Source organism: Serinus canaria, chromosome 4 (assembly GCF_022539315.1).
Source record: "Serinus canaria isolate serCan28SL12 chromosome 4, serCan2020, whole genome shotgun sequence".
NCBI lineage: Eukaryota > Metazoa > Chordata > Aves > Passeriformes > Fringillidae > Serinus > Serinus canaria.
In genome coordinates this window covers 4,423,269-4,450,152 of record NC_066317.1, presented here as the reverse complement: position 1 = coordinate 4,450,152, position 26,884 = coordinate 4,423,269, and the positions used below count along the sequence as shown (strand labels likewise).

General features: G+C 38.8%; 2 protein-coding genes across 3 annotated transcripts in view; both read left to right on the top strand.

Annotated features, from left to right (window-relative positions):
* The window catches only part of TRPC3 (transient receptor potential cation channel subfamily C member 3), a 33,010-nt gene extending 23,341 nt beyond the window's left edge, over nt 1-9,669 (top strand). For both annotated transcript variants that reach the window (XM_030239429.2, XM_009096297.4), the window contains exons 5-12: nt 756-972; nt 2,038-2,271; nt 3,387-3,651; nt 4,159-4,354; nt 5,430-5,639; nt 6,152-6,235; nt 6,730-6,805; nt 9,110-9,669. In XM_030239429.2, coding sequence (XP_030095289.1) covers nt 756-972; nt 2,038-2,271; nt 3,387-3,651; nt 4,159-4,354; nt 5,430-5,639; nt 6,152-6,235; nt 6,730-6,805; nt 9,110-9,252 — 1,425 coding nt within the window. In that variant the 3' untranslated portion in view covers nt 9,253-9,669. The remainder of the gene's footprint in view (nt 1-755; nt 973-2,037; nt 2,272-3,386; nt 3,652-4,158; nt 4,355-5,429; nt 5,640-6,151; nt 6,236-6,729; nt 6,806-9,109) is intronic.
* Nucleotides 9,670-10,117: 448 nt separating this feature from the next.
* BBS7 (Bardet-Biedl syndrome 7) lies at nt 10,118-26,353 on the top strand. Its single transcript, XM_009096296.4, has 19 exons — nt 10,118-10,240; nt 10,397-10,462; nt 11,692-11,754; nt 12,570-12,745; nt 13,299-13,485; nt 14,159-14,231; nt 15,124-15,240; nt 16,046-16,176; nt 16,755-16,839; nt 18,236-18,338; nt 18,913-19,105; nt 20,092-20,166; nt 21,229-21,294; nt 22,199-22,338; nt 23,295-23,459; nt 23,536-23,645; nt 23,753-23,856; nt 25,303-25,426; nt 25,690-26,353. The coding sequence occupies exons 1-19, from the start codon at nt 10,205-10,207 to the stop codon at nt 25,821-25,823; spliced, it is 2,148 nt and encodes a 715-aa protein (XP_009094544.1). The 5' UTR covers nt 10,118-10,204; the 3' UTR covers nt 25,824-26,353.
* The last annotated feature ends 531 nt before the right edge of the window (nt 26,354-26,884 follow it).

The following is a 26,884-nucleotide window of genomic DNA, read 5'->3' as shown; positions in this document are numbered from 1 at the left end:
TGTGTGCTGGTTTGCTTAGTTCATAGTAACTGACCCAAATTTCAAGGAAAACAATTCCTTGAAATAAGAAAGCTCATGTGGTCTTCTGGAAGCAGCTGGTCCCCTCTTCTGGTGCAGACAGACCGCCCCTACTGCTGCTGGTTTGTTCTTTTACTAGGTGCAGATGTGAATTAAACCTGCTGATTTTATTTTAAAAAACATTTTTATTTCTGATCTCATTTTCTTAGTCCATTTTGTGGAGTTGTTAGTTGTGATGGACACAGGTACTTATTTTGGCACTTAGAGCTCTGAACATGTGTTCTGTGGATGAAATATAGTAACCAGACACAATAAAACAACTAATTCTTCCTCTAGATGTAGCTATAGAAAAGTTAATAATATACTCATGTTGTTAGGGAGAATGTTTTGCTGGAGTTGGAGATCTGAATAATTTGTCTTTCCCTGGGCTTGCTTTACAAACTCTTCCTAGTCATGGCCACTGTACATTTGCAGTTCCTTGGAGTGTTTCCCCTCAAACATTGCCACCTAGAGTTTGTGGAATATCATCAGCACTCAGAACAACAAACTCTGTGAGCTCTCTGTGGGAGCCTTTTGTCTGAAACGGAGAAGCGCCACAGCTGAGTGCTCTTAGAAGAATATCCTTTAAGAATGAGGTTTCTGGCTGTCCTGAGCTCTGAGTGCCCATTTATGCTTCTGGAATGTACCTGGTGTTTCTTTGAGAAAACTGAGTGACTGCTTTCATTCTGCCTTTACAGCTTGGAAGAATCCTTCGAAGCCCATTTATGAAATTTGTGGCACATGCAGCATCCTTCATTATTTTCCTAGGCCTGCTGGTGTTCAATGCTTCAGACAGATTTGAGGGCATAACTACGCTGCCCAATGTCACTGTTACTGATTACCCCAAGCAGATCTTTAGGGTGAAGACCACCCAGTTCACCTGGACAGAAATGCTGATCATGGTGTGGGTTCTTGGTAGGTATATTGCCCCTTCATCTTCCTGTTTTCCTGCAAATAGAAATTCTGAAAGGGAGGAGAGAAGCCCAGGTCCCAAAGCTTTGATCCAGCTGCTGTGCGCAGCAACTAATAAACCCTTAGGGCAGGTAAGTGGGAATTAAAAGAGATTTTGAATCATTTGTGTGTCCTGGTTTAAGCACTGCCTCATCCTAAACTGTGTCAGGGTAGGGAGGTGACTGTCACTTGCATGCTGCCTTTTGGGAGTTCCAGCTTATTCTCTTTATTTGACAGAAGGCAAGGACTGGGATTTTCCAATCCCATGTGTGGCTGCTCTGAGTGTGGTTGGGATGGCAGTAGCAGCCCCTTGGAATTACACAGCCAGGGAAACAAGAAAAAGTTGATAGGATTGTGATTTTGTTATTTCTTGGGTTTTTATTTTCCCTAAGAAGCCTCTTTGAATCAAGCAAAAAGTCTTGATTGCATGCAAAGTCATACATCTCATGGTTGTGATCTGAATTAAATCCACATTAAATAATTTCTGAGAAGTTTAAGTAAGAAAACTGAATTACACATAGCCAAATTCCACTTTCTATGCTGAAAAGAATCTTATTCTGTCAAGAGGAAAAACAGTAGTATAATTGTGCCCTTCATATTTGATCATCTGTGTTGTTGGGTACTTGTGTTCTTGTGGAAAAATTAAACCCTCTGATTCAGAAGTGGCTTCGGAATGTAAATGCTAAGAAAGTAAGAGGATGTTTTTTCCCCACACTTTTTTTCTCCTTTGGAATTACAGAGGTTTTGTTCTTTGGCCACAATACTTTCACTGCAAAGTCAAGACTCTACCCTCTGTGGGTTGATGTCTGAACTATATTTCCATTAATTAATCTCAATTAATACCTTGCTATTTGATCAACCCTGTTGAAACCAAGAGACAATAACCTTAGTGATGATGCTGTGATACGGCAAATAAGTGCATCTCTGCTCCACTGGTATCATCCACTTCCACGAAATAGGAGAATGCAGGGAGTTTTAAATGACAGCAGTTGGGCAAAGATTGCTGTGCTTTTTCATTTCTTGTTGCAGGTATGATGTGGTCGGAATGCAAAGAGCTGTGGCTGGAAGGACCCAGGGAATACATCTTGCAATTATGGAATGTTCTGGATTTCGGGATGCTGTCCATTTTTATTGCTGCTTTCACAGCCAGGCTCCTGGCATTCCTTCAGGCCACAAAAGCACAACAGTATGTGGACAACTACATTGAGGAGAACGACCTCTCCGAGGTCACACTTCCTCCAGAAATTGAATATTTTACTTATGGTGAGCTTAGTTTTTCTGCCAAACAGATCTGAACATAGGAAACCTTTAAGGATGCATTTAGAAACCTCTCTTTACCTTAGAGCTAAATTTGACCCCCTTGATTTTAAAGATTTCAAAGTTATATTTTATTCTTGGCTAATTGCACAACAGAGGAAATGTCGATGAGATTGCTTTCTCTTTTTTTTGGTACAGTTGTTTGATAAACATCCATCAGCATTTCCTCCTGAAGGAAGGATGCTGCCCCTGTGAAAATCTGTTTAAATAGAATAAAACTACAAACTACTTATTGCAGTGCAGAAATTGGCAATAAAGGTGTGATTAATCTGTATTTACAACACAAGACAATGCAGCTGACAGTGTGTTTTAGGATGGGCTTCAATGTATTGTAACAGCAGACTTGGTTTTGTTACTTACCTTAATTGCAATATGACCAATCTGAATATTGTATACTGAATATAATATCTGAATATAACCATTGTGCATATGTAAATACACATTTAGAAACACAGGGTATTTCGATATGAAACACATTTTAATTCAGTGTTGCTCTGCTAAGATGGTGCATGAATTCACATAGTAATTTATGAATTTCTGTGTAACTCAATTGTTTCTGTGCACGTTGTGTGTAAAACCCACAATCCTATTTCTTTTGAGTAATTGGCAAAAATCTTTATGGTCACTATGGGAGCTAGGTTATATCCTGCAAAAAGCAAAAGCTTGGTGTGACTAATAAATGAAATTGTTCATCAGGCAGCACTTAACTTCCCATCAATAAAAGACCAAATAGGAATAAATTTCCCAGCTGTGTTTGTTAAGATAGCTAATACAGATAAGTTCAAAAATGCAGTAAAAATTAGATATTGTCTAGTTCGGGTTAAAATGCAAACTGCAGAAGACAATTTCATGTTTCTTCAAGTCACTTTTCTTCTAACAGAAGGTAATGTAGCTCATACTCTTAATTTGTGACTTAAATGAAAAAGGAATAGAGCAGCAGCTATTAGACTCTTCAAATATTTGTCTCAACTAAATTCAGACATGTAAATGGAAAAATCCTATCAAGGTTTATTCCTCAAGATTGTGATAAATGAGTAACCCCTGTATTTCATATCTTCCAGCTAGAGATAAATGGCTCCCATCTGATCCTCAGATAATATCTGAAGGCCTTTATGCAATTGCTGTTGTTCTCAGCTTCTCTCGGATCGCCTACATCCTGCCTGCAAATGAGAGTTTTGGGCCCTTGCAGATCTCCCTTGGAAGGACTGTTAAGGACATCTTCAAGTTTATGGTCCTTTTTATTATGGTATTTCTTGCATTTATGATTGGAATGTTCATACTGTACTCCTACTACCTTGGAGCTAAACTAAACCCAGCCTTTACAACGTAAGTATGAGGTTTCATTGTAGGTAAAAAGCCAATCAAAACTTTCAGGTTTTTCATTAAGATAAAAAAGTCTGTGAGGCATGCTGTGCTCTCACTTAGCATTAAAATCAGTGAGACCTCAGAAAGCAGAACACAAAAGACCAATTGTTCCCTGTTTGTATAATGGAAGCTTTCATTTCAGCCTGAAATAATTTCACCTGTATATATTTCAGTCACAGAGACTTGTGGGCAACCAATTGGAAGAAAATATTACTGATATAAAGTACCTCTCTAGTTCCTGTTGTTCTGCATGTATTGTTACAGCTCTATTAGCTGTGATGGATAGGTGGAGCACAGAGGACAAATGGAAAGTGCTGTGAAAAATGTTTTCTTGCATGTTTGTTGGTTTTGATCAGTGCTCTGATTCACAGATGAATTAATTGAGGTTGTTTATCAGTCACTGTAAACACAACCTCTATATTTCTTTGTGTAGTTAGTAATAATGCCTTCCTCTTTTTTTCCTGACAGAGTGGAAGAAAGTTTCAAGACCTTATTTTGGTCAATATTTGGCTTGTCTGAAGTAACCTCTGTTGTCCTCAAATATGATCACAAGTTCATTGAGAACATTGGTTATGTTCTTTATGGCATATACAACGTCACAATGGTGGTGGTTCTGCTCAACATGCTGATTGCTATGATCAACAGTTCATATCAAGAAATTGAGGTGGGCTCTGTTCTCACGTTCTCTTCTGTTATGCAGTAAAAAGGGCAGAGTTAATAGGAATTATTTTTGTGGTATGATCAAAGCAGAAAGAAGAGATTACCACAGGAAAGTATATCACAAAATGTACAAAAGAACTTTATTCAACAACTCAGGCAAGCTGCAGAACCTCACAGGATCTAAACAAGTTTATCTCATGTGGTTTATCTCACATTATATTTGCCATCCAACTGCAGTTAAAAAACAAATCAGAAAATGTATAGCACTGAAGATCCTTGGGTTTCAAAAATAAATCTCAGATTGCTGAAATGAAAGTAAAAGTGTATTTAAAGTGCCAGCTTTCCAGACCATGAGTTCAAAGAGTACTACATTCACACAGATGCAGGCACACACCCACACAAACAGGAAAAACAATTATCTGAGACATAGGGTACAAATGGATATGTCATTCCCAGTCTTTTCAATGAGTTCTGGGAACTGTGAGGGAATTCAGCAGGAGAAACTAGTTATAATCCAGCCTTGGAATACTTCAGTAAGAATGTATGAGGACAAAATAGGTTTGTCAGTATTTAAGAAAATTTCTTCAGGACCACAAAGCTGGTGTTTCTATACTCCATTATAAATCAGAGTTGCTTGTCCTGGTTATGTAAAAAGCTGGGAGCACTACCATTTAAAGCTATTTTTTGCCTTGAGTCTAATACTTCAACACTTGTGCAAGTACCATGCTCATGTGACCACTTGGATAAGAAAAACAAGATTGAAAAACCCCTGAAAGCTCCACTTTAAATAGCAGGGAGTTTATATGTTGGCTTTCACTTGATGTGAAAATTATGCTTGCTTAAATGCTTCATGTGCTAAGCATTCTCAAATGAAATGTTGCTATAAAGAGGCAAGTGAAATTTGGTTAAAATAGACTAAGTAAAGTGGTTGCATTTCTGTAGAACTGCTGGAAGTCTTACTAGCAAGAATATAATATTTTATCTAAAACCAGAAAGATATTTCAAAGCAGCTTAATTTTGAAAGAAGGTTTGCATTTCATAAAAACCAAGAGTATCATCTGTTTTATTTCCTAACACAGGATGACAGTGATGTGGAGTGGAAGTTTGCTCGTTCTAAACTTTGGCTGTCATATTTTGATGATGGAAAAACATTACCTCCTCCCTTCAGTCTTGTACCAAGCCCCAAATCTTTTTTCTATTTCATCATGAGGATCATTAACTTTTCCAAGTGCAGGAGGAGACGGCTACAGAAGGACATTGAAATGGGAATGGGCAACTCCAAATCAAGAGTAGGTTCTAAGATCTTTTCATTGCAGGGTAGAATCCTGTGTCTGTTCCAGCAGTCTTGTTTTCTTTTTAGTTTTAGCCTGTAATCCATGCTTCTGATGATAATAGAGTCAATAATTATTTATAGCAATAAATCTCTATTTCAGACTGCATAAACATACTGCATAAAACAAGAAATGGACTTAAATTTTGTTAGAACAATCAAATCTGGGGAAACACAATTAAAACAAAAATTGATGAGTATTCAAAGATGCAAATAATTCCTACAAGGAGTTACTTGAATATTGATTGAAGATACTTTAAGCCTATTTCCACAGAACAGGATGGCTAAAATTATCAGCATTAAAAAAAAAAACCAACAAAAACTGACATATAATTCAAGGCAATCTAATTTCTTTAAAAAATAATACTCTGATATAGTAAAAGATGGAACAACATGTCTTAAAATGTAATGGAGCTGAATCCTAACTTTGAATTCCATAATTTATTTTAATTTTGTCTTATTTCTTCCTAGTTAAACCTCTTCACTCAGTCAAATTCCAGAGTTTTTGAATCCCACAGTTTTAACAGCATTCTCAATCAGCCAACACGCTATCAGGTAAGTACATACAGTGACCACTGTCCTGAGTAAAAGAACCGTAAGAAGGTTCTAGCAGAATTTTGTGTTTCAAGTACAGTTTGCCTTCACCAGAGAAAGAAAACCTCCTGTAGAAATCCAACTCTAGGATGCTCCTTGAAAAAAAAGACAGTTATTGTCCAAGCCCATTATTTGAAGCATTTCAAAAGTAGCTCATGCAGTACTTAAAATTGGTCTTTGATGTCCCCCTTGGGAGAATGTGAGGAGCAAACATCTGAAACTGGTGCAGGAATATTTGGAATGGGTTTCTGGGTAAGGGCTGTGAAAGCTGACTAAGTTGGCTGTTCCTTCCTTTCTCAGCATGCCCCCAGAAAGGCCCATTTGAGGCAAGTACTTCATCTGGGGCTGTTCATTCTTTCTATTAGGCTGATGTGACAGAGAGAGCCAAGAAAGAAAAATGAACAATGTTGAATTATATAATCTCACCTGATTATGTAACTGTTTTAATCTGGCAGCAAATAATGAAGAGACTGATAAAACGTTACGTTCTGAAAGCACAAGTGGACAAAGAAAATGATGAAGTCAATGAAGGTAAGAAAGAGACTGCAATATGCACAGGCAATTCTTTTCATGTTGTATTAGGAACCAGAATTACACTGGTGCATGGGGGTTTTGAGTGAAAAGAGGGATTGTTTCTATTTCACATGCACTGAGGCTCAGATAGTAAGGGAAAGTATGCCCATGTCATCAAAAAAAAAAAAAAAAAGAAAATAAAAGTAGGACTACAGAAGTAGAACTGAGAAATATTATGGCTCCTGTTTTACAGATGAAAAATGAGAGCACAGACAATGCACAGAGGAAATCTGTGAAGGAGCCATTAACTGTATTCACACTTCCAGAGTCCTAATCAAAGCTGCAGGGTCTTCCTCTCTGTTTCATTCAACTGAACACACAATTATAGACAATTTACCACTTTACACCATGAACTATTTGTCCTCCCTTCATAAAGCTGGGAGGAATAATAATCTCCGAAGCTGCCCATCATTAAAACCAGCTCCACAGTCAGCTGCATGGTGATAAAATAATGACAAATGTAACCTCTGATTTAGTGGGAGACCTTTTGAGAAACAGTGGATCTGAACTCCCTGGCAGATGTGAGAGGTGCTTGATCCAGTTGCACACCCGAACTCACCAGTGGGATGAGATTATGGCAAAGATTGTCCTCCTCCCTCTAACCTTCCAGGAATGAAACACAGGCCTGCAGTCCAACAAGGAAACTCCTGTGCTCTGGGCAGATCCCCAAACAAAAACTTTCGAAAAAATATTATCAAGAAATAGAGTGATGCAGTGATGGACAGCCTGGGGGCAGAAGATGTTTTACTGGCATGGCAGCATCAGGCAGCTGTGTGCATGTGTGATGTGAGGGGCCTGAAAGGGCTGCTCAGCTCTCAGCTAAGGCAGCAAAGCTTCTGTTTTGCTCCTTAGTTGCTCTCTGCTTACCTATAACTCTCTTCAGCAAGAAGCAGGGAGCAAAAAAGATTAAATTAAATCCCCCTCAGTGCCTTGAAAAGGCAGTATTGTGCACTGACTGTTATCCTGACACTTCCCCATCCTGTGTGGCTGTACAGAGCTGTGATTGTCAGTGACAAAGGCAGAAAGGCTCCTAAAAGTGAATCCTCTCAGTGTGCTGCTCTCCTGAATTCCCACTGCTTTCCTCCTGTTCCTGCTCTGTGATGTAGGAAATCATCTGCCTAGTGACTGATGAAAAGACTGTTCTGTCACCAGCAGTGCCAGCCCTTTCCAAGTCCCTGATGCCACTTTGGTGTTGGCAGAGATGTGTTTAAATTAGAAAGACAGTGCAGAACAATCAGGGTTTACTGACACCATGGTTCTGGCTTTGGCACCAGGTTTTGCAGAGGAAAGTCCACTTTGAGCAGGGCAAGTAACCCTTGAGTTCTTGAGTTGCACTCTTCAGCTGCACAGACAAGTGCTCTGCGTCCTGAGCATCTCACTGGTACCCAAAGCACAGACCCAGCCTCTGAAAACACAATTCTTGAAGTCTGCTATACCCTAAACAGAAAACATTGGCATTTCTATGTGCTACAGCTACTTTATCAAAAGTCTAGAGATTTTCCCTGTTTTGCATCACTGGAGAATTTAGGTGTCTCTTCATACTCTTTTCTTTCGTGCATGACAAATCATTTCCCGAGGCAGGTGCTGTGTAAGAATTCACATCCCTCCTACTTGCTGGAAGAACAGTATTTGAACATTTTTAAAAGCTTTTGCTCTTGAACTGAATATCCTACAAGGGAACACATGCTGCTGCTTATTATGAGCCTGGATTTGACAGCTGTCTTTGTTTAAATGTGTTCTTTGTATTTGTGTCAAATTATAGCATCATGTTAAATTGGCTGACTTGTTCTAATTCCAACGATGTTGGTTGGGAAGAGGAGAGAGACTCGGAAGCTGTGAATTTTACTGCCAGGTCTGCCACACTTTTCCTTGTGATTTTGGCACACCCCTTCAGAAAAAAAAACCTCTTTTCCTTTTCTCTCTGAAAAGGGGATGCTAATATTTACCAGCTGTTCAGCAGTGTTGGTGTGATTAATTCATTTACCTTTGTACAGCCCTTTGGGAATCTTTGGTGCTGTGTATACACCTGGAGCACAATGCAAGACCCCAATGGACTATTAAAATTCCCTTAGTGCTCTTTAGGGCTGGAGACACATCTCACTGAGAAAGAAGATGAGGTAAATCCTCCTGACCCATCTTGTACCTGCTCTCATGAACATTTTGGGATGATATTCTGAAATAGGCACTGATGTGACTTAACAGAAGAGTATTGACTGAATGTCAAACTTTGCTGACAAGTGTTTCTTTATGTTATTAATGCAGGTGAATTAAAGGAAATCAAACAGGACATCTCCAGTCTTCGCTATGAACTGTTGGAGGATAAGTCCCAAGCAACAGAAGAGTTGGCAATTTTAATACATAAACTCAGTGAGAAACTAAATCCTAATATGCTGAGATGTGAATGATTCAACAAAGGAACCCTGGCTTCGACTACAGCACAACTATTTATTGGCAATAATATTTCAGTATCTTATACTTGAAAAAAATGTATTGTAGATTTTTAGCACTAAATAACTTTATGTACAGCTTCTCTGGAATTTAGTCTTAGGAACTTTTATTAACTCACCACAGAAAGATTGCTCTCTTCATTTTAATTGTCTAAAAGCAAGAACTATCATAACTTTTTTTTTTGCATTTATGCATTAAAAAGGTATAATGGTATCGATTGCTGATATTTTAACAGGTTTATGATTACATATGGAGACTGTTTGCACTAAATTTGCAAGACAAAAAATTAACAGATACAGCGTAATACTCTGTTCCTTGCAGTGTCCAGGTACAAAATAGGATTTTTCGTACTACAATAAACCAACTAGAGATGAGTGGAGGATTACTTGAAATCTTTGTTCTTTATTAGTGGTGCTAGTAACGCGTGTAAGCCCAGAACTCATGGTTATGACCACAAGGAATTGCTGAGAACCAGGTAAGTGGGAATGTAATGGCAGCAGCGCTATTTAACATGTCTGTGTATTCACGTACCCGCACCGACCCTTTGTTAATTCAGTGTATTTACACTGCGGAGAGTAAGGTTTTATGTTTTTTAAACTCAGACCCCGTGCAGGGAAGGTCTTTTTGGCTTCGTTGTTAAACACACCATTCCTCCCGCACGGTTCGGCACTGAGCCCGGGATGGCCCTCGGGGCCGTTCCCGCGGGAGCCGCCCCGCGGCGCTGCCGGCTCTGCCCGCCCCTCGCCCCGCCCTTGTGCATTCCAGCCAATCGCTGCACCCGTCTGGCCAAAGCCCCGCCCTCTTCCCGCCCGCCCAGCCAATGGCAGGCGGGCCCCGCGCGGAGGTTGCCGCGGTGACGGGCGGCGGGCGCGCCGTACCCGCGGGAGGGACGCGCGTCCCGCGGGAGCGATGGAGCCCAGCCTGGCACGCGTGGATTACCTGCAGGTGGGCACGGCAGTCCCCCCGTAGCGCTCCGGCAGCGGGACGAGGCGGCACGGCTCGCCCGGGGCCGAGGGGCCGCCGTGCGGCAGGGCCTGCGGGCGGCCCGAGGCGCGTCCCGGCGCTCCGGGCCCCGCTCTGGAGCGTCTCTTGCATCCACAGGTGGGAGTCACGGCGCAGAAGACGATGAGGTTGCTGCCCGCCACCGGGAAGAAGGCCACGCAGAAGGTACCGAGCGCCTGGTGCTTCGCTGACTCTCCTCTCCTGTGCCTCATCCTCTCGTTAATCATCTCCAGAGTTTCCTTAGATATTGAACGTCATAGGAAAAGACTGCGCAACCCCATTTTGGGGGTTTGGAAAACCTTTTTTTGGAGAAAATTAAAAAAAGTGAATTTTTGATTGGAAAACTTCAGAACCAGGAAGGAATTTTTGTAGTTTACAGCATTGCTGAATCCACGGGGGAGTTCGTCCATGTTTCTCTATTTTGATTTTGCTAACATTTAAGACTAGAGAAAATGTCCTGAAGCTGAGACAAGGGAGATTTAGGTTAGAAATTTTAAAAAATATTTTACTGTTAGGATGGTCAAGCATTGGAATAGGCTGCCCTGGGAGCTGGTGGAGTCACCATCCCTGGAGGTGTTCAAGAGGTGTTTGGATCTGGCACTAGGTACCATGGTTTAGGGGTTACAGTAATAATGGCAGCTTGATGGTTGAACTTCATGATCTTAAATGTCTCTTCCAACCTTCATGTTTCTATGAAATATTTCTTTTTAAGTTCTTAATATAAGTTCAAATTAAGGAAACCTTGTTAGGGAAACACAATATAAATAGCTGCATTTTTTTTTTCCTTCAGTAATAAAGTCTTAGTGTGAAAACACAACTTTTCCCAAATATGTCTTCACCTCATGGTTGCTGACATTTACAAGTAGAAGCAGGAAAAGGATTGTAAATGCCTGTACTTGAACTGCTGTTCAACATCATAGTTCTAGCATTTGATATAGGTCTTTAAAGTATACTCCCATATGTAATTAAGTAGTCTGGAATGTTGAGTCCTTAAATATATGAAAATGTAATTAATTTTATAATAGAGGGACTATTTACAATAGCATGTAGTGACCAGATAAGGGGGAATGACTTCAAACTGACTTGAGAGTAGGTTTAGATTAAGTATTAGGAAAAAATTTTTCCTTGTGAGGGTGGTGAGGCCCTGACACAGGTTACCCACAGAAGCTGTGGCTGCCCCATCCCTGGAAGAGTTCAAGGTCAGATTGGATGGAACTTGAGCATCTTGGGATAGTGGAAGGTGTTCCTGTCCCTGGCAAGGGGCTGGAGCTGAGAGATCTTTAAGGTCCCTTCCAAACCACACCATTCTGTGATTCTCTGAATACAGGAAAAGGATTATTCAAAACCACAGTTGTGTGTGTACTAAAAAATAACAATGTATTATACTTTTGAAGGTGGTTGTTGGAGATCAGGATGGGGTCCTTACGTGCTTTGGCATAAAGAAGGGCGAAGCTGTGGTAAGTGGAAATGTTCCATTTAAAATTTTATTTTTTCTTCCCAGTGAACTTTCAAAGTCCATTTTTTATTGATGTGGCAAATAAGATGCCAGTGGAAGGTGTCTAGGTAGAGCTGTGGGCTGATGCCTAACTGTGGTGAGGACATGCTGATCTCATGCCTGGTCAAGCACAGGATCCTTCACAGTTAGAGTCAAAAACTAATGTGGAAAAAAAAGTCATTTCCACACATTTGGTACTTCAGTTAAGTTGGGCTTAAGCCTGAGCACATGCACAGTTATTGTAATGGGACAAAAACCTTCAGAGATTCATTATAGGGATTTGGATAAACTTTGATTGCTTTTTATGCCAAGATCAATAAAAAATTATTTTATTTCACAGGTTTTCTTCTCCAGGAAGTTGGTGGTTATCTCATAAGTATTCCATAGCCATACAAATAAATCAATGTAGACTTCTGGAATAAGAATGTGACATGTGAGAGGGAGGGAGTACGTGTGTGTTGTTCTTTAAGATAAAAAACAAAGCACAAGCATAACAGGTGACAGCAGTGCTGAATTTTTTCCCATGGATGAATTAATAATAATGGAAAAATGAAGTCTTAATTTATTATGTTTTAAAGCTTTTTTGTATTTATTTACTCATAAAATGCTTGGTTGCTCTGTGATTCTGAAGTAAATATACAGATTATTTTTGTCTGTGTAACACGCATTGCATCTTAGTTTTGCCAGAAATTGGAAAGTAAATTTCTTATCCTTTATGTTAAAAGATTACCAGAAATGTGATATTGTGATTGATGAAAATTGCTTTTCTGTTGACAGCCAGTGTTCAAGACACTGCCAGGACAAAAGATCTCCAGGCTGGAGCTGGGAGGAGCTCTTAATACACCACAAGAGAAAATTTTTGTGGCTATAGGATCTGAAGTCCGAGGTTACACAAAAAGAGGGAAGCAGTTTCTTTCCTTTGAAACTAACCTTACAGAAAGCATCAAAGCTATGTATGTATGATATTTTGCATTTTTTGAGAGCTGTGACAGATTGTTAGTTTATGATTTTATGCTATAATTTCAAGCATGTTGTGTAGGTGACACTAAGTGCCAGTCCACCTTCAGCTTCTGCTGTGATGTGTAGGAGGAATTTAGAGTATCATGAAGAAGTCTTGGAAGTGTGGGGGAAATTGGGAGTGGAATGGAGGCTCACTCTCTGTATGAGCAGAGCTGGGGTTATTGCCACAGTGTGTCCTGTCCACGTAGCTCCTGGAGCAAAATCTTTTTTGGATTGTGTTGTAAGATGCTGCCATAGACAAATAGGCATAAAAAATATAATAATGAAATTTCTATGAAGATATTCTTAGGGATTTACCTGAAGACAGAGTAGAAATGTGAGAGCTGTAGAAACCTCACATGGTTTTAGTATTTATAAGGAACTCTAAAAGCTGGAACAGCTTGCAGAGCCCAGTAATACCTTGGAGCTGCGAGCATAGTAAGGCATAAAAGCATAAAGGACTCTTGCTGCAGCAAGATGCTACAGGAAGTGTTTTCTTCTCCTCAGGCACATTTCAGGAGCAGATCTCTTTCTCTGTGCAAGCTACATCTATAACCATTACTGTGACTGCAAGGACCAGCACTACTTCCTCTCAGGAGATAAAATCAACGATGTTCTCTGCCTTCCTGTAGACAAAGTGAACTGCATCACACCAGTGCTTGCATGTCAGGACAGGGTGCTCAGGGTGTTACAGGTTCAAATGCCTCCTTCTTTATGTTTTATGTATGGATGCTATGGAATTGGACTAATTATTAAGGGAATAGGTATCACCATGGCTTAAACATCTTAAGGATCTGTGTATTGGGCCTTCCTTGGGAGTGTTGCTGCTGCTTTTTTAAAGGAAAATCATTATCATAAGCTTGTGAAAAATGAGGATTAATGAAACCACTATAAACAGGCTTTGGAATTGATAGGTGGAAGTTGATGACAAATTGGTCCCTTCTAACTAAAAGTGCTCACATACACATTTAATTTCCTGAAGTCCTTATCACTTTGGGAATTCTTGCTCACATCAATTACTGTTGTGCCAAGTCTTGAGTGATACTAAGCTGTTTAACAAATTAAATTGCCAGATGAGTTCCTGGATCATTTTTAATGATAATAACATTTCAAGAGTCCTATGTTTTATTTCTTCAGATTTCACCCTGGTTTTGCTTTAGAAATGGTTTTCCCATAGAAGTCTGAATAAGTACATCTTAACCTTTTAGTATGATCCATAATAATTTTGTCATTGTGGGGCTTTGGTTTGGCATATGGCCGGTTTTGGGGTTGGGGTTGTTGTTTTTTTCTTGTTTTGGTTGTGGGTTTTTTGTTTGTTTTTTTTTTTTTTTTAACAAATTCATTGAAGATTGTTTTCTTGTCTTCAGGGATCTGATTTGCTATATGAAGTAGAACTTCCTGGACCACCCACTGTTCTTGCTCTCAGCAATGGAAATGGGGGTAACAAGACTTTGAATATGCACATAATTAATAATACTATTTTACTACATTTTTAAGATTTTGTGGCTTGTCTTTGTTAGCTATTTTATCTTGATTTTTAAGCTGATGTTAAAAATGCAGCAGAAAAGTGACTACGCAAGGTAATTTTTTTACATATAAATAGACATAGAGATATGACTGATTTAGACAGTTCTAAATTATATTCACATTTAATTGAAGGCCTCTTGCAACACTAGTGAGGTCTGAGGGGTCTCATCGTGTATAAACAAACTGGACTTTTGGGGGCCGTGTTCATATTTTGGGTTTGTGTTGCTCTTACACATGGATGAGAATATTGAGTAGAGCTAACATAAACTGAGCCTAGAAGGTTCAAACTTAAAATAGTTTTGATCATCCTTCCTGCTAATCTGCTCTAACCTCATAGAAATCTCTTTAGGCTGTTAATCTGGTGCTTAATTTAGTTTCAGTTAGATTGTGTGGCAAACATCCAGAGCTGGTTTGGAAAAGTGATTCTTAATTGCTGAAACTTTGGCACAACATTCACTGCTGGGTGTGTGTTTTGAAAGGATTTCTCTGGTTTTCTTCTGTAAAATCCATTGAATGGCCTTTATCCTTCAGCCTAACTTTGCTGAAATATAGAGTAATAAATTCTGACTGGATTTTAGGCAGGACTCAAGTGCAGGGGTGTAGCCAAACACAGAATAGTGATAGCCACAAGGAAGTTATCAGGATGGTGCAGTTTTCATGGATTTGTTTTCAGGTTTGAAGCCTGTCCATTGCATGTCACTTATTCAGTGTTTTCTTTTCCCATGGGCTGCAGAGGGTAACTACACAACATTTTGAAGTTGGTGTGCTTGATTTTATAAATTTTAAATTTAATTTCTATGTTCAGGTGATTCTGGGGAAGAAGTTGTGTATGGGACTTCAGATGGGAAATTGGGTCTCACCCAGATTACTGGTACCAAGGCAATACCAAGGTGGGAAATTGGAAATGAAAAGAAGAGAGGAGGTATGTGGTGTGTCTCAATTTCTCACTCTTCAGCTTTCCAGCATACCTGAGGCTTTGTTAAGAGTAAGGTAATCAGGAAATCTTATTCATAGATAACTTTGGAGACATACTGTGGTTATGTGATATTAATATGACTAAGGTCTCCTCCATTCTTCTGATTTTCTGACAAATAATTTGAATCAGTTTTTCTTGCTTTGGATTTTGTGTTCATATCATTCCCAGTATTCTAGCAAACTTTTGTTTTTACACTATTTTTAAAGTGGTGTTTCTAAAACAGTGTTGATTCAAATATGATTGATTGAGATGTTTTTCATTTTTCTATTTCTAAGTGTGTGTATTTGGCAAATACACCTGCCAAACTTAAGAGATATTCAATGGTTTTAGAGTCATAATAAAGGGTTTTGTCTGAAGGTAGAATTTGTTTCCACAAAAACTGATCAAAACTTTCCCAGTTTTAGCCTTGGTGTGTTGCTTCTGGAACATCTGTTAGCCCCTACTGCTTTGTAAAGGACAAGATTAGGAATGGAATGTATAAATACATTTTTATTTAATTATAAGAGTTATAACCACATTATTTTCTTAGGATGCTTCCTAGTATGTCCTTAGTCATTCTGTGAAATATGGAGCCAAAATTTAACCTTGAACCTGAAGCACAGGGGAGGGACTTGAGCCTCGAGGACTCATCCAGAAATCTCATTTAAAGCTGGCCAGGACTCTGTTTCTGTGTAACTGAGAGTGGCATGTGTATTATTGTATCATAAACTAATAAAGATGAAGCAAATGACTTTGTTTTCTTCTTCATTAGGTATTCTGTGCATTGATAGTTTTGACATTCTGGGAGATGGAGTTAAGGAATTACTTGTTGGACGAGATGATGGAATGATAGAGATTTATAACTTTGAGAGTGCTGATGATCCTGTCCTTCGACATGATTATGTAAGGCCTCATTCTTCATACTCTGCTGGGGAAAAAAACCTATTAATTAAAAATAAAAATCTGTATTTCCAAACTTACAGGATGGTTACTCCTAAAATATGTGGTTTGGTTTTAATTTAAGAGGTTTGTAACATTGATAATATGAACTTGAAATCAGTATGGTAACGTGTAAGAACCAGAAAGTGAAGTCATCGTGATTTGAGCAAAAATCAAAATAATGTAGAGAGTGTGTGTTAAAGTTTTGGCTTTGTTGACTGCTGGGTAAAACCTAATCCAGAGTTGCTCTCTGGGTGAAAAACCCAAGAGTGTTGTGTATAGTCTGGGATTTACAGGTTAACAAATGGAAGCTGCCAGGGCTTCACTGAACATAATTACTTTGGTTATCAATTGTTTAAAATACTAATTGGATCCAGAGGGATCATTTCACTTCAGTCAGATTGCTAATTTCTGCTGGAAAAACACTATCATTATTTTGCTTTCAACTCTTCAATAAGTTTGCTATGTGGAGTAGAATCTTATAAAGACCTCTAAAATGAGTGCAGTGATATTTCCCTGTGCTTGAATGTGTTTATTTGAAGGCTTTGTCAGAGAGCATTGCATCAATCCAGGGTGGCTGTGTGGGAAAAGATGGCTATGATGAAATTTTAGCAGCAACATATTCAGGTAAGCTTCATATCATTGACACAATAAATGCCATGTGTGGTGATAAAATGAAGCAGGTTATGTTGTTAGTGCAACTCACATCTCTTAAAATTTTGTGTTGAAAAGATTTCTTCTGATTTAATACTTACACTTTAAAAAAAGTTTCCTACACTTAAACTGTGGGGATTTTATATCTTAAGATATTCATCATGTGTTACACATTGGCTGACTATATTTTGGTGTAAACTGCTGCCTTAATGTGATGGATTAATGAGTATGTCTGAAGGAATTATTTATGATTTTTAATAGGTATGAAAAAAGTTGATATAGAAGCATGTTTTTATTTTATTTTTCCATCTTTTGTGTAATTTCATTCCTTTTCAGTTTCACAGTGCTTTAAATGGGTTGGTTTTGATTTTAGTAGGAAATAAATCTCCCCTGTGTGAGGCATCTCAGCAGCTCCTCTGTAAGCCTTGAGCTATTGGCCTGTCTGTGACAGAGGCCATGAAGAGCATTCTGCCTCTGTCAGCTGCTGGGAGCTCAAATATTGCTAATTCTCTCTCTTTAATTACCTTCAGTGCTAAAAGTTAATCTATTGAAACTTCTTGTAATAAAAATCCTGTCATTTGGCACGACAGAGTCCTCAGTCAGTTACTGAGCAATAAAGGTGCTCCAAGTACCTCTTGTAAACATTTTTGAGTGATCAAAAGACCCTTGCCCCTGACCATATGAAGTGGTTTGGTAGGATTGGCAGTACTTGGGACTGTTGAAGCCTAAGTCCTTTGTGGCTTCTTTTGGTGGGAATGTTGTAAAGGTCCTGGATCATAGAAGGAAGGGAGAAAGTGAAAGCCCACGTTCCCCTGTGGGCTTTCCAAGGTGAATTCTGGTAGGATGTGCACTAGGCTGATTTTGGCAGAGAACCAGAGCTATCAGCACCCATTCATCTCTGCATATCATGCCTGAGGTATCAGAATATAATCAATTAGTATTTGCTTTTATAAATAACTGTAAATTAGTAAGCAAAAGTGTAATTTTTCTCAAGCAGCAGCATCCAACCTCTAAGCCCACCGAGCAGCATCCAGTTTGCTATAAACACATTGCACAGCTTTTGTTTTGTTTTCAGTACTGCCAGTAATTCAAGGTTTTGTGAGAAAAAATCCAGCTGCTCAGTTAAAAACTGTTAAAGAGGAATTTATTGCTCAAAGTACTTAATGAAAAAAAAAGTAATGGTTTCTGATTTAGGCATGAAACCCATAAAAATGATGCTCAGTGTCTAGGATTAATCCTACAAGAAAGGATTAAATTTGGCTTAATTTTCTCTACCCAATGTGTGGAACATCACTCCACACATACAATAGCTGAGTGTAGAATTTTATTTTTAGCTTATAAGGAATATAAACTTCATATATTGGTTTAGGCTGGCTGACAGGACTGACTACAGAACCTGTCCATAGAGAAGGTGGATCAGGTGAAGAACTAAAATTAAGTCAAGAAATGCAGAACAAGATTTCATCCTTAAGGTAATTGTGCTAGAAAGAAATTTAAATGGAAGAATGGAAATGTTAAAAGCTGAAATATCATCTCTCTTTCCTATCTCACTGAATTTTCTTTATCACTAATATATCTAGAAGTGGAATCAAACCTTTTCAAAGTAGAAATGAATATAGCAGCCTCATTTTACAGTCTTTTTCTATCTTGCCTTCACCTGATGATGTCTTAATGCTTTCTGCCTCAGTATCAGCAAGATAAAATTCCTTTCTTCCTTGCTGTTCTATAGTTTCTAAATGATGTCAGGAAAGAAGTCACTACCATATTATTCAAAATGCATTGTACTCTTGAAGGAAAAAGTTTGTCCATTCCTGTGCCTCAAAACCCTTTTTTGGCAAGGAATATGTAAAATCCACGTGTCCATGTGATAGAGTTTATATTTTATCTTTGCCAAGCACATCCAAGGGGAGCCATCAGTCACTTCTGGCTGGAAAATTGAGGGCAGGAGATAAACATGATTTCCTTGCAAGTTTAAACTACTCAATTTCTAGTGTAGCTCTACAGTTACCTTTTTGGAAGACATGATGAGTGGTTTCCCTTTTCTAGGAGTGAGCTGGAACAATTGCAGATAAAAGTACTTCAGGAACGGGAGAAACACCAGCAGTCCTCTCACTCCAGCACTGCAGTTTCCTCAGTCCCTGCCTTCAGTGTCAATGACAAGTTCACACTGAACAAGGATGATGCCAGCTACAGCCTCATCTTGGAGGTGCAGACAGCCATAGATAATGTCCTGGTGCAGGTCAGTGGGGCTTGGTTCTGGTTGGATTTCTTGATGCACAATTGAAACACTCAGAGACTTTCTAGTTCAGAAAGCCAAGTGACAGCATCTTTAGGACATGCTTGTTAGGGAGCAAATACAACAAATTCATGTTGAGCAGAGCAGCTGTACATTACCAAAAGAGACCAAAGTGACTGCTCTAACAGAAGATTTCTTTGTAACTTTGTGTTTGCTTTTGCATGTCCTAATTTAAACACCAACTAAATGAGGTGCACATCCTCACTCGCCAGCTAAGTGCCCTCTGTAGTGGAAAATTAATTTCAGAATGTTATGGGCCACCTGTTCACTTCCAGTGTGGAACAGTGTCTGATTTGTGTGCAGCTGGGGAGAAATAGTCCTGCCCATTACAGCAACCTTAATTAATTATTTTTCCTACTGTATCAGCTGAAATTAATGCCATCTTTGGTAGTCAGAAAGAGTAGCAGTACTGAATTACCTATTTTGGGAAATGCATGAGGAGAAAAATGTGACAAGGAGGAATTTATGGGGTGATTTTTGTGTTACAAATGGGAAAGAAGTATTGTAGGTTTTTTTTTTTTTCACTTCTTAATAAAAATCCTGTTTTTATTAAGGATGTTACAGAGCAATGTTGAGCTCCAGCTAATTTGCCACAGTATAATATCAGATGTTTCCATAGCTAAATGAGAAATACTGAAATTGTTTAATCTACCTTTCATGTCTGAAAGACAGTTACAGATTTTACACTGAGGTTGTGGTAAACCAGCCCCCCAGGAGTTCAGGACTCTGTAAGGGAATAAGAGAAAGACCATCATGCTGCTCCAGGATTAAGTAGTAAGCTGCATGTCTGTTAGGCTTTTTCCTCTGAGATGAAGCAATCTCCTTGCTTCTCTCTTGTTACAAAGCTTGATGACAGTCAGAGGATAACTGCACATGGAGCTACTCAGGAATGTAAGCTCTTGCTTTTTCCTTCCTCCTGTGTTCTGCAGAGTGATGTCCCACTAGACTTGCTGGATGTGGATAAAAATTCTGCCGTTGTTAGTTTTAGCAGCTGTGATTCTGAGGTGAGTGAAGCCAAGGAGGGGATGTCTGTAGAGATGGCGTGATGGAGACTCTTAATGTTGTGTAGTAAAAATGGAACTTGGATGTATATATCTCTGATTTAAAATACATTCCTGTAAACTACTCATCTGTAATTGTGGAGAGCACAGCTTCTTTAGAGATAGTGCAGAATTAGGAGTTAAAGCAGGTGATGTAAGGCAAGCCTAAATATGCAAAAATATCTCCTCTCTTCCTTTTTTTGTTCCTAAGGAGGATTGTGAGAGACACATCCATTATTGCTCTCTTCTCTGGATTTCATAGACTCGTGTACATTTACTTCCAAGTAATTTAGTTGACGAGTGTGACATTTCTTACTTAGGTAATTTCTAAACAATATCTTTAGAATGTGACATTTCTGCTGTGTGGGGAGTCAAATGTTTGCATGTATTTTTTAATATGTAATGACTACAGACTTAAATAGTTACAGACTTACTATTGACACTGAGGGCCGGGGAGAAAATCCTGAAACTACCTTAGGATTTATGAAAATCTTCTGTAAAATCTTTTCCCTTCTAACAGCCTTTTATTTTAGTTTTAAGAACTGAGTTTGCACATCACTGTTCTGCCCTGGAGCTCCCAGAAATCAGCTTTTTATTTTAGGTTTTGTGCCATTTGTGATGATTAACTTAGTGCTTTTTGGGGTGTATTTTCTTACTGATCCTGCTTTAGCTTTTGAATGTTGAACTAATTTTGCAGATCAGTGGGGCAGGCTGACATGCATTTTTCAGATGAAAAGTAGGTATCTGTGTAATCTTTGTAGAGATATTAAAGAGTGTAAGAGGCTTTGGCTGTGTTCTCCTTACAGAGAGATTTTTAACTCTATCATAATTAGAGCTAATTGGAACATTCAGGAAAACCAAGGATTGCTTTTTGTATTTAACTCCTGTAAATAGCTGTGCATGCATAGCAAAAACTTCACTGTAACATAGCTACAGTTAAAAAAGGTCAGTAGAAATTTTGTGAATCCACAGACCTATTTTGTATTCTTTTCCTATTTAGTTATCTTTTTTTTCCCCTTTTTTCAGCCAAATAGCAACTTTCTTCTTGCAACTTACAGATGCCAAGCAAATACTACAAGACTTGAACTTAAGGTAAAATGCTGAAAAATATGTTCCATAAAATTAATGGTTAGTCCTGCTTTGGAATAAAGAGTTCTCCATGTGGTTCAGTCCAATTTCTACAGCTGTTTTTTTTTCCTGAAATCTTCTAACCTGGGGCTTGTGTTCCTTTTATTTGTCTTTAGGATTTCTAAGGGCTTCTAAAAATATGTCAGAGGAGAGCCTGGGATCTCTTTGAGTGTCCCTAAGATGAAAGCAGTGGGGACACCACAGATTGGGAAAACACAGGATTCTGAAGGCAATGTGTGGAATTTAAAGCTGAGAGAGGTGTGGGAAAGAAAGTTCTGGCCCTGTTTATTCTCTGAAGTGTTTGAAGGAAGTTGCATTGGGAACTAACAAGGGAATTTAGGCTCAATTTGTATTTTGGAGAGGAAGCAAATCCTGTCATCCCATGCTTATTATACTTAAAGGCATGTGGGTGTTTTGGAATTTAAGGATCCATCAAATTCACACATTTTCTGGCAACCACTACAGGAAATAATGAAGGAAATCCTGATTAGGAAAATCCTCAGTGTGCCCACAGGCGTGAGGTTTTCTCTTTTGTACTGCAGCCTCCTAATCTGATACATGTTTACGTAAAACTCTCAGTATTTGAGGCTTTTTCTTTTAACTGCTCAGAAAATGAATTTGAGGGTGTTATTTTATTAATATTTAATTCATCTAATACAGCAGCACTTCACTGGACTATGCTCCATTTAGTTTTAAAACTCATCTGCTTTATTTATAATGGCACTATCTAGTAAATATAGTACTATAAATATTCTTGAAATACTAGAGGCTTTCTTGAACATACTTTGAATACTCACTAAATTTCCAAACAGCGGTGAAATCATCTTTTCCCTTTCCTTCTCTGTGGGTTCTTCTTTCCTCTCTGCAGGTTCGCTCGATTGAAGGACAGTACGGGACACTTCAAGCGTACGTAACTCCCAGAATCCAACCAAAAACCTGTCAAGTTCTTCAATATCAAATTAAGCCACTTTCACTTCACCAGAGAACTCATTCTATTGACCAGGACAGGTATGTGCAAAGGAAAATCAATGCCTTCTTTCAGTTGGAAAGAGTGACACAAGGCAGCTGAAACATTTGCTCAGTAAATTTAAGTATGGAATTTCTAACCCCTAACATAGACTTTTGAGCCTGTAGTTCCATTTCATGGATTTCCTAATGGAAATTATGGATTAAATGGGTTCCTTGCACTCTTGTTGTGGTGTTTTTGCTATTTTTTGTTTTACTGCCCTGGGTTATAGTTCAGCCCCATATGTTAGTAGAGCTGAGGGTGTGGTAGAAAGGAAGCTTTCCTCTGTAGGTAAATGTGTGTTTTCAGTTTCAGCCTCATTCTCTGCTCCACCCTTTTCTCTATTTTTTTTCTCACAGCTAACTTGGCCCCAAAACTGAGCCAAGACTTTATTACTTTTATCTCTCTGTTTTGTATTTTACACAATTTCTGATGGATTTTTGCCCACCTCACTTACATCTCATATTGCCTCCAAGGATCTGCTCGTTCAAACCAAAACTGAAAGACTGAAGGGAGGATACCAAAGGCTTCAGTGTGCAAATGAGCTACACCATGCCTTGTTGTTGATAAGAATGCTACATCTGAGGTTTACAGCATGGGAAGCTCGTGAGGCTTTTAGTCATATTTGCTCTTGTCAGTTATTTACCTTAGTCCAAATTTCAGGTTTAACAACTTGCAGTGGGACATCAAAAACTTCCAACTTGTTTTTTTTTTTCCTAGATCTGATATGCCTAGTGGGAGGTAAAACTTGAATGTGCACGTAGCTTTGCATTTTGAAGTACAGAAAAATAGCTGTAATCTACAATATGTATCTGTACTTAGGGAGAGACCTGATTTTTTACAGGGTGCTGATTAAAAGGAAACCACCACGTGGAACTGAACTTTTTTTACATGGACACTGTCCCTCCTTCTTAACTGTTAACTGTCCTTTTTCTCTTTTAATTTCACAATGTCACAGGCCCATGAATACACTGATGCTCAAAGGCCAGTTCAGTTTTGCTGAAATTCACTCCTGGGTTGTGTTTTGCTTGCCTGAGGTGCCTGAAAAGACTCCTGCTGGAGAGTGCATCACCTTTTATTTTCAGAATACTTTCCTGGGAACACAGCTTGAAAGTACCTACAGGTAAAATATAATTACTAAACCTAATGCATGCATGTGTGTTCAAGTTTATTTATTTTAAATTGTTCTTCTTTCATAGAAAAGGTGAGGGATATTTTAAATCTGACAACATCTCTACAATATCCATCCTCAAAGATGTGCTTTCCAAAGAGGCTACTAAAAGGAAGATTAATCTTAACATATCATATGGTAAAAATTCTTCTCTACTTTGTTATCCTTCAGTTCATTTGTTTTTCCCATAAATGGAATATGTAGTACTCATTTGCTTGTTGGGGTTCTTTTTTACTCCCTGCTAGATGTAAATGAAGAAACGGTGAGACACACATTAAAGCTTATCCACCCTAAATTAGAGTATCAGCAGCTGCTGGCCAAGAAGGTGCACTTAATAGATGCTTTGAGAGTAAGTATCTGAAATCTTGGGGTTTGGTTTTTATGGGGGGTTATGCTGTCAGATACTAAACCATGGCTCAAGTCAGGTGTGTGTCATGTTGGGTTCCCTTAAATTAAATTAAAGCATGTATTTCAAGTGTCTAGGAGACAAATTTCTTCAAGGAAAATTCTCTTTTTTGCTATATAACTAGTGAATAACATGTAGGATTGCATGAACATGCTTAAATTGGATGGTAGGAGGGCAGCCAGTTTTATGATCTAATGTTCTCTCCTAGCCTGCTGTTATTTTCCAGCTCCTTCTGTCCCTCTTCCCACTAACATTTTTAGTTTTTTAAATCACCCAGGCCAGATGCAACTTCTTTGCTTTGCAACTTCACTTCATCCCTCTGTCTCATAATTTCAAAATCATCTGCTTTTGAATCTTTTGCTTAATAGCTTCCTCAATAGCCTTTGGGAGGTACCAGTTAGGCAGCTCATCTCAGTTCTTAGACTTTTTTTCCAACAACCAGGATTTTCCTGTCAAAAACTCACCATCAGGTTGGTATTTATTATTTAAAAGGGTGGTGGGGGGGAAATGTTCAGCCAGTTCTCTTTTGTCCTTTTGGGGGACTCAAATACTTGTCAGACCTCTTCAAATAGGAGAAAAGCTGGCTACCAGTGAGAACAGTGTGAATCTTTATTATCACTAAAAGGGTTTTACTTGGGCTTGGTTTGGGAGTTAAACAATATTTTTTGGGCAAACCAGGGATTTAAACAGTAATAGAGAAATAATTCTTAATGCACATTGTCTTTGTGCAGTAATAATGGTGTTGTACATCTTGTTTGTTTTAGACAGCAAATCTTTGAGAAATTATTTGGTCACTCATTTTTTGGATGGTAACTTATTGACAGGCAGTAAAATAATCTAATGATTGATGAAAGCTGTCATCCCAGCACACTCACAGTGCACAACATAATTACCTCTTGTCTAGAACAGAAGTGCTTTTCTCTGGAGGATAAAAAGATGTGTACTATCAGCCATCCCAAACTGGTGTGCTGATAGGCTGAGGCTTTTTAGAAGAGGCATTCAAAATTCTGCTGTCACAAACTGAGTGATACTTTCAGAGTTTACTTTTACCTTCAGACTGAGTGCTACACTTTTTTAGGAATTCACTTATTCTTTAAAATGAAGGTATGGTCAAGGCTTGAGTCTGCATGGTGTGATCCTGTTCTGGCTCAGAGCTGGAAGCTGAAATACGCAGGATTTTGAGAGTCCAGTCTATGAAGTGACATCTGGCATTTCATTAGAAGACTAGAAAATGAGGCATGCTGAAAATAACACTTGCTAGTTCAGAAGGGGATTGTCTTGCCTTTGAAGTACTTCCTTCTGACATATCTAAGCTTCATTTCTTCTGACTTACTTGCTCTTATGATACTTAGCTGCTGTTAGCTCTTACCATTTTAAACTGTCTTTGAGGAATTACAAGTTCATGAAGGCAACGTGGACTTCCTGCTCCCAAAATACCGCAGCATTTTGGAAGAGGCAGATCAGCTGCTGGAGGAATACAAGAGACAGCCTGCACATCTCGAGAGACTTTATGGTTTGTTGACAATTCAGCTTTATTTAAATGGGGCTTAACTCCAGAGACATGGCTGAAATAGACAGCTGCTTTTATTTAGAGGATTCTTGTCTTTATGGACATGGTTAAAGGTTGTGTTCAAATTTACAATTAAACCATTGTTTAAAATGTGAACTTTAAAAACTCTTCTAACAACTGGAATATTTGGTACATAATTATGAGTTAAAAGTAGAGATACCTCCTACTGAAAATAAATGGTAATTCCTGGAATTTTATCTTCACAGGTATGATCACAGATCTCTTCATAGATAAATTTAAATTTAAAGGCACCAATGTGAAAACCAAAGTTCCTCTCCTTCTGGAAATTCTGGATGGCTGTGATCAAGATGGATTGATCGCTTTTTTTGATGCTGCCTGACAAGGAAAAAGCAGAGCAATTTTTCTGGTTTTAACCAAGGCATTTTGGTATCAAGTGAAGAACACTTCTACTCTTTTGTTGTATTGTCAGCTCTTAGGTTTTATTCATACTTAGTATTACATTGGATACAGTAGGAAACTTCATATAATGTATATGTTAACTGTGTGCAGAGGTTTTATGTACAGTGTTAATAGCTCAAGAAAGAGCAGATGTAAATACCAAATACACTTTCGGCAAAAATGTTTTCACTATTGTTTAAGACTACATGGCGTAGCCTGTCCCCCAGCTGCAAGAATGGATGAAGAAACTGGTTTCCAGAAAGTTGGATGGATTTTGAAGCGATCTGTGTGTTTAAGCTGTACCTAACTTAGTTTTTCCTGTTGGGTTGAGAATGTGGTGTGAGAATCTCAGCAGACTTGATGTAGCTGGTGTGTGCAGAGGGGGGAGAACTCTGAATTTTAGACTGATGACAGCTCCATTTAAAGCCACATTTGTTTAGGAATGGATGGCATTAAACTTCCTCAATGCTTCTTCAGCCTCCCTGTGCTTCATTTCAAAACTCAACCTACTTTCTCACTTGGTTTTATTTAAAATTAGAAGAGATGAAGCAGCCAGTGGAGACAGAGATCTGTTTGCAAGTTTAAAAGATCAACTCCATTGAAGTGACATGGAATCACCAAGGGTGGAAGAGACCTTTGATATCAAGTCCAACCATCAACTTGTCATTATCACTGTAACCCCTAAGCTACATCCCCCAGCACCATATCCAGACACCTCTTAAACACCTCTCAGGATGGTGACTCACCCGAACAGTGGTAATTTTTTTCCTAATTGTCTCATCTGAGGATGGGGAGGCCCTGGCACAGGTTGGTTGCCTGGAGAAGCTATGGATACCCCATCCCTGGAAGTGTTCAAGGCCAGATTGGATGGGGCTCTGAGCAGCCTGGTCTAAAATGAAAGGTGTCCCTGCCCAGAGCAGCATGGTTGGAACATGAGTGCCTTGGTGGTCTGCGCTTCTTTGATAATCGACAGATTATTATGGTCTCACCCCGAGGCCATTT

What these genes read in the sequence shown, in the direction of transcription:
- BBS7 (XM_009096296.4), top strand. Translation starts at nt 10,205, where the DNA reads ATGGAGCCCAGCCTGGCACGCGTGGATTACCTGCAG. An exon ending in CTGTCCTTCGACATGATTAT is followed by an intron (nt 16,177 to 16,754) that starts GTAAGGCCTCAT and finishes GTTTATTTGAAG; the next exon opens with GCTTTGTCAGAGAGCATTGC. An exon ending in AACAAGATTTCATCCTTAAG is followed by an intron (nt 18,339 to 18,912) that starts GTAATTGTGCTA and finishes TCCCTTTTCTAG; the next exon opens with GAGTGAGCTGGAACAATTGC.